Source organism: Capsella rubella, unplaced genomic scaffold (assembly GCF_000375325.1).
Source record: "Capsella rubella cultivar Monte Gargano unplaced genomic scaffold, Caprub1_0 scaffold_2, whole genome shotgun sequence".
Classification (NCBI taxonomy): Eukaryota; Viridiplantae; Streptophyta; class Magnoliopsida; order Brassicales; family Brassicaceae; genus Capsella; species Capsella rubella.
The window spans coordinates 4,365,098-4,371,752 of NW_006238922.1; the positions used below are offsets into that span (position 1 = coordinate 4,365,098).

The following is a 6,655-nucleotide window of genomic DNA, read 5'->3' on the forward strand; positions in this document are numbered from 1 at the left end:
ATTTCAGACTAATATATAGACAATCCGTATGACAAACATAATCATATTTATGTAAACCCAAATTTGTTCTATCTCATGACCTAAGAGGCCATGCATGAACTTTTTTTTTTTGATGATGACATGCTCTACTAATCTTCAAAAGACAGATTCCATATTCATTTCAAGCAATAATTTCATTTTTTTCATTTAACTAAAGTTATCCCAAGAGCATTTTGGAGTTTTAGCTATATGATGTTAGCCAATAAAAAGTGTATCAAAGGAGGATTTAACAGATATGATTTGTTAGCCTATAAATCTAAAAATAGCATTTTTACTCTCCACTCTTTCATCGAAATTGTAATAATTTCCTATATTTGTGTAAGCGATTATTTTTGAAATGAATGGGCCTGATTGGTTTAAACGCAGCTGTTGCGGTTGCGGTTGCGAGAGTTTGTGGAAACAGGCGGTTGCGGTTTCAAGCGTTATTAAGCGATTTAAACGACTGATTTTGCGTTTAAAAATGGTTACGTTTGTAGGAGTTTTATAACTGGTTGACTAGCGGGTGCAATAGCGGTTAAATGAAAAATTACAAAAATAAATGTAAATATGATTATAAAAATGTATAAATGTACTGAAAACTATATTATTATGATGAAATAAAAATATATTAAAAATAAATATGATTAATAACTAAAAACCATAAATGGATTACTAAATAAGTATTTAAAAACAAATTTCTTTTAGTTACATATATTATGAAAAAGTATTTTTTTTAATACATGGTTGATAATTAAAAACCATAAATAATTACTAAATATACATATTAAATAATTATTCAGATGTAAAAAAAAAATATTATGGTGAAACACATATAATCAATAATATTTAGAGAATAATTATTTTGAGAATTAAATTGAATATGTATAGGATTTGATCAAATATATTTCAATATACAGAAGTTCGTTCCTTTTTAAAACCAATCGCAACCGCAAACGCTTGCGGGAAGTATCTTTTGAAATCCAACGATTTTGAGCGATCTGAAATGGTGTAAAACATTTTATATGATTGGTACGAACTGCTAACAACCGCAACCGCTAGACGGCTGAGAACGGGAGAACCAATCAACACCATATGTATCATGTAACAAAACTATGAAAAATCTAATAACCCAAACCGAATAACTCAAATAAACTGAAATACTGAATGCCCAGAGCTAAATAATTTGGTTAAAATTGCTTAATTCAGTTCGGTTTGGTTTAGGTTCCTTTTTTTGGATTTGGGTACATAAACCAAACTGGTTTCATTTGCACCGCGCCGACTAAATTTAGAAGTGACGCGAAACCAAAAACAAACAAAAAAAAACCCGCGAGAACTTAAACAATAGTGCCACGTTGGCAATCCGCGAGACTCACCATTAACCAATAAGAATCCTTTCTCACAACACTATATAATAACATCAGAATCACACAACTCACCAAAACCCTAAAACCAAACTCCTACTTCACAAAACATTCATTTTCTCAATCGCCTCTTCAAATATTTTCCGGTAACGCAAAAATGAGTTCCGGCGCCGGCAGTGAGAAATCCAAAGGAGGTAGAGGAAAGCCAAAAGCTACGAAGTCAGTTTCTCGATCTTCTAAAGCTGGTCTTCAGTTTCCTGTTGGTAGAATCGCTAGATTCCTTAAAGCTGGTAAATACGCTGAACGTGTCGGTGCTGGTGCTCCGGTTTATCTCTCCGCCGTTCTTGAGTACCTTGCCGCTGAGGTACTGAACAATCTTCTGATTTCTCGATTTTGATTTCTCAGTCGCCTTGATCTTGGTTTCAATTGCAAAATTGCAATTTGATTTGATTTTGATTTTAAAGATCTTAACTCTCATTGGTTCATTGATTTGATTTTATGGTTTGTTGATTTGCGAAATTGAAGTTTGCTAATCTTCTGATTTCTCGATTTCGATTTTGATTTGTCAGTGGCTTTGATTTGGTTTCAATTGCAAAATCGTGTTTAGTCTTCAATGATTAGAGTCATTTCATTTTGATGCTTCGTTGTTTTGGTTTTGATTTGTATTGCGTAATTGAGTTTATTTCCTTGATCTGTAGGAGAATCACAAGAAGTTTGCTGATTTCTCAATTTCGATTTCGTTTTCTCAGTTGCTTAGATTTTGGTTTCAATTGTAAAATCGTGTTTAGTAATGAGAATCATATTTGATGGTTGGTTGATTTGATTTTGATTAGATATTCTGATTTCTCAATTTTTGCTTAGTGTTCATGATCTTTGCGTAACTATATGAGATCTTGTGTCAGTTGAATTGATTTTGATTTCGATTACAAAGCATAACCATATGAAGTAAAGTTTATGATTTGCCTCATACAGATGCAGGTTTTAGAATTAGTGTTTATGATTTTAGCTAATACTGATTCAATGTTAAGGGTTGATGTGGTGTGATCTTTATGATGTTGATATGATCATAGGTATTGGAGTTTTCTAATCTTCTGATTTCTCAATCTTTGTGTAGTGTTCATGATCTCTGTGTAAACTATATGAGATCCTGTGTCAGTTGCATTGATTTTGATTATATGTAACTATATGTAGTCTGATCTATGTAATGTTTATATGATCATAGGTATTGGAGCTAGCAGGAAACGCAGCAAGGGATAACAAGAAGACACGTATTGTACCACGACACATTCAGCTCGCAGTGAGAAACGATGAAGAGTTGAGTAAACTTCTTGGAAGTGTTACAATTGCTAATGGAGGAGTTTTGCCTAACATTCATCAGACTCTTCTCCCATCAAAGCTTGGAAAGAACAAAGGCGATATCGGATCAGCTTCTCAGGAGTTTTGATTTCTTGTTGTCTACTCTCTTTGTTTGTAACATAGACTGGTCTCTCTCTCTCTTCTACAATAGTTTTGGGATTTCATATGGCTTTAAAAAATCTGTGTTTGCAAATCAAGTAATGAATATGGTTTGATACATGTTTTGTGGTTACACCTTAAGTCTGGAAATAGTAGATTCAATTGCTTCGATACAATCACCAATAGGTTTGGCTTTAGCCATGGCTTCTGCTAGTGAAACTCTAGCTTCACTGTGAGAATGTAATAAAGAGACAGTGTTGGAAGCTGCCCATTTGATATGAGTTTCTTTTTCCGTTTCTGTGAATCCTAACCATTGCAGAACATCGTTTAACTGCAACAACACCAATATACATTAGAAGATTATAGTCTCACACTGCATTTGAAACTAGAAGAGATTTGAGTTTGTGTAAACCTTGACAACATCTGAGTAGTAACCTTCTGAGTATCCGAATAGTAAATGTTCAGCTACCATTCCTCCGAGTATCACACATGAGAAGTTGTTCAGTGTCTGCATTCACAGATGTAACCAATCATTACAGAAACACTAATAAACCACTCATTACAGATACAATGTGAAGAAATCTTACCTTAGATGAGATATTGCCTTGAGAACCCTACATTGTAGAAGAAAAAATGTATCAAGTTAAGAAGATACACAACAGAGGTATTATAACATACAAGTATATAACATACCGATACCGATAGATTCATTCGACCGTCCATATCATCTTTCATAACCCGGTTTGCAGCACCAACCTGCGGGTAATAACATAACTTCTAATGATTTGGAACATAGCCAAGCTGACCATTTGTAATATACGAAGAACAAACAAACCACTTACCTCCTTGAGGAACTCAAAACCGACAAATTCTACTCTCCCGGTCACACTCAACACATTCTCCTTAATATCTTCCAAAGTTGGTATTTCATAGTGTCTTGGAAGAACTCCAAGCAAATAACCAACCAGAAAATGCCCTGATTCATGCTGCAGACGGCACAGGAAAACAAGATACGTTTGCCAATGAGATACACCAATCAAAAAGCAAATCACACACTTATTTTGTTAAAGACATGAAAGATAACAACAATTCAAAATATTTTCACCTGAACAACATTGAACCAATCTTCTTCAGGTGAAGTATAAATTTCCTCCTTTTTTGATGAATCCTTCAAAAAAACAATTGTTTTGCATTTCACAAATTCTTGGTATATGAAACGGTTTTGGAATAACATTTCACAAGATACAAATAAGTGAGGCCAAAAATTGAAAGTACCTCTTCAACATAAACAGATTCAATACTTCTTGAGACAGAATCAATTAACGACCGGAGATTAGTTCTGTCACTCATGTCTGATTTCTTCGGAAGCTAATCAATCAAACACGTAATTAGACATGATTTAGTAAAAAGTAAGCATGAGGAAGATGAGATGAGAGAGACCAGTTTAGCAGATCCGAAAGCTGCAAGGCACCAATCATGTTTGCCCTTGAGTTGCTTGACGCGAGAGAGAGCAGTTTCGTAATTTCCTCTTGAGAGTTCTTTACTTACTCTCTCAAGAGATCTCCGGCGGCGGTCTACCGGGGATCTAGCTCCGACCACCACCGTGACGCGGCTGGGTTGGAGATAAGAGGTGAAGTTCATGTTGGTTTGTTGATTTTGAATTTAGGAGAAGTAAAGTAGAAGGAAACAACAATGGGGATGTAGCTCAAATGGTAGAGCGCTCGCTTTGCATGCGAGAGGCACGGGGTTCGATCCCCCGCATCTCCACTTTAATTATTTTTTAGTTATAAACCACAAGAATTTACTTATATATACCAGAAGAGTTTTGCTATCTTAGCAAATTAAAATTTAACTATGGCCGTCTTCTTTTAATAATCGGGTACTACAATTCGCGACTTACATTCAAAAACCGTGTTTTGTATTGGAAAAAAGATGGCTGGCTATACCAACTATAGAAGAATGCATGGTCACACATGGCAAGTTGGTAACTATTAAAATCTAAATTAAAACTACAAAAATTCAAGATACTAAAATCTAATTTAAAACTAGAAAAATTCAAGATACTAAAATCTAAATTAAAACTAAAAAAATTCTGTGAATTAGTAAGGGAATTACTTATTTTTATATTGTTAATAAAAACATTAACTTATTATCTGATTTTATTTAAATACAAAATCATCATAGCAATTTTCTTCCTAAGATTATATCTTTTTCTTTATATAAAAACATAAACAATTTAATAAAAAAAACTATTGATTTTTTTATATATTCAATATATAAACACTAGTTTTGTTTATATATTTAATGTATCCATTTTTATTATAATTAGTTATTTTTAAAATTTAAAGCTAAACTAATAGTAAAATAATTCAAGGTATTATAATCTAAACTAAAACTGGAAAAATCTTATGAATTAGTAAGGGAATTGCTTATTTTCACATTGTCAATCAAAACCATTAACTTATTATGTGATTTACTTAAATACAAAAATCATCGTTACAATTTTCTTCCCAAGATTGTACTTTTTTTTTAAGTATACAAAACCATAACAATTCATTATAAAATAATTATAGTTTTTAGTTTTTTTAACAGTATAAATAAAATTATATATTTAAAAAACAACTTAATATTTAATAAACAACTTAATCAGATTGATAATTAAGTTTATTTCTACATACAATGTAGCCTCCAACTTTTAAACTAACTATATAATGTATATTGCTTTTTCGTTTATTTATTTATTAAATCCTTTAGATTTCAAATGATCTATCTTAACATTTTTGAAATACATTTTGTATTAAAATCTATTTTGGGTTATAGCCTTTTATTTTGTAATATTTTCATAATCAAATCCTTGCCATTTGATAAATAACAAAACTTAAAGTAAATTTTGTAACTAAATCACAAGCAAATCTCAAAATTGGAAATAAATATTTATTACATCAAAAATATTTCTAAAATATCTCTCTAATAACTTGAATCTCTCTCCAATATATTTATATAATCTTATTTATTTTCTATTTATATTATTACATAAAAAATATTATAATAAAAATACAAATATTTTTTCACACATTTTGTAATTTAATTTTTTGAAAACGGACGTATATAACTCAATTGATAAAGGGAAAATGTTTATATAAGAGTTCAAAACCATTACAAAATATGACTAATATGTTTCTAACTAAAAATGAGCATGAAATTTGGTTTCTTAGACATCCAAATTAAAAATATATATATTCTGTTTAATCCGATTATATATTTAAGATAAATAAATTTTTAAAAAGTTTCAAAATAGGGCATCCTCATTGGAGGGTCCTTAAGGGTAAGATTTACCAAAGAGAATACCTTATACTAGGTCCGGACCCGCGCTACAGCGCGGGGGAAATTACCGGGTTTTTAGTCCTTTGTACGTTGCGAGATAATTTTATTTGTGTTTGCTTTACTTTATTTTGATTAGTAATTAAATTTTATCATTTTTAGATTGTATGTGTTGGTTTCGAATATGTTCAAAATTATTTAAATTGTATGATTTTAGTTGGATTGTTAATTTTAGAACAATATGTGACATATATACATGTATAAATATTATACAATGAAAAAAAAAAATTATACAATGAATCATTTTTAAAATTTAGGGATTGACCCGCGGTACACCGCATAATCATAAATACATGATTTTAACTTGGACCTTTCATGCAGTTTTGTAAAGTTGCAAATCTCTATAATAAACAAATAAAGAGTCAATGCTTTCTTATTTCTTATCGTGTTTAAATGTAAAATCTGTGTTGATGTTTCAATTTTCTGGTAGCAAAAACTTA

General features: G+C 31.1%; 2 protein-coding genes and 1 non-coding gene across 3 annotated transcripts; 2 read left to right on the forward strand and 1 right to left on the reverse strand.

The window, feature by feature from the left end:
- The first annotated feature begins 1,455 nt into the window (after positions 1–1,455).
- On the forward strand, positions 1,456–2,952 carry LOC17895193 (probable histone H2AXb). The gene is made up of 2 exons (XM_023788060.1): positions 1,456–1,743; positions 2,602–2,952. Exons 1-2 carry the CDS (start codon positions 1,537–1,539, stop codon positions 2,821–2,823), a joined length of 429 nt encoding a protein of 142 aa, XP_023643828.1. The 5' UTR covers positions 1,456–1,536; the 3' UTR covers positions 2,824–2,952.
- On the reverse strand, positions 2,902–4,581 carry LOC17896074. Its single transcript, XM_006302560.2, has 8 exons — positions 4,275–4,581; positions 4,110–4,202; positions 3,940–4,002; positions 3,677–3,820; positions 3,528–3,590; positions 3,422–3,448; positions 3,247–3,342; positions 2,902–3,165 (listed from the first exon to the last, which is right to left on the reverse strand). Exons 1-8 carry the CDS (start codon positions 4,473–4,475, stop codon positions 2,965–2,967), a joined length of 888 nt encoding a protein of 295 aa, XP_006302622.1. The 5' UTR covers positions 4,476–4,581; the 3' UTR covers positions 2,902–2,964.
- On the forward strand, positions 4,529–4,601 carry TRNAA-UGC. Its single transcript has one exon. It is a non-coding gene; the product is annotated as a tRNA-Ala (tRNA).
- Positions 4,602–6,655: the final 2,054 nt, after the last annotated feature.

Coding starts and splice junctions, on each gene's coding strand:
- LOC17895193 (XM_023788060.1), top strand. CDS start 1,537: ATGAGTTCCGGCGCCGGCAGTGAGAAATCCAAAGGAGGTAGAGGAAAG. Junction 1,744..2,601: donor TTGAGTACCTTGCCGCTGAG/GTACTGAACAAT, acceptor ATATGATCATAG/GTATTGGAGCTAGCAGGAAA.
- LOC17896074 (XM_006302560.2), bottom strand. CDS start 4,475: ATGAACTTCACCTCTTATCTCCAACCCAGCCGCGTCACGGTGGTGGTC. Junction 3,821..3,939: donor ATTGGTTCAATGTTGTTCAG/GTGAAAATATTT, acceptor TGCCGTCTGCAG/CATGAATCAGGGCATTTTCT. Junction 3,449..3,527: donor GAATGAATCTATCGGTATCG/GTATGTTATATA, acceptor TCTACAATGTAG/GGTTCTCAAGGCAATATCTC.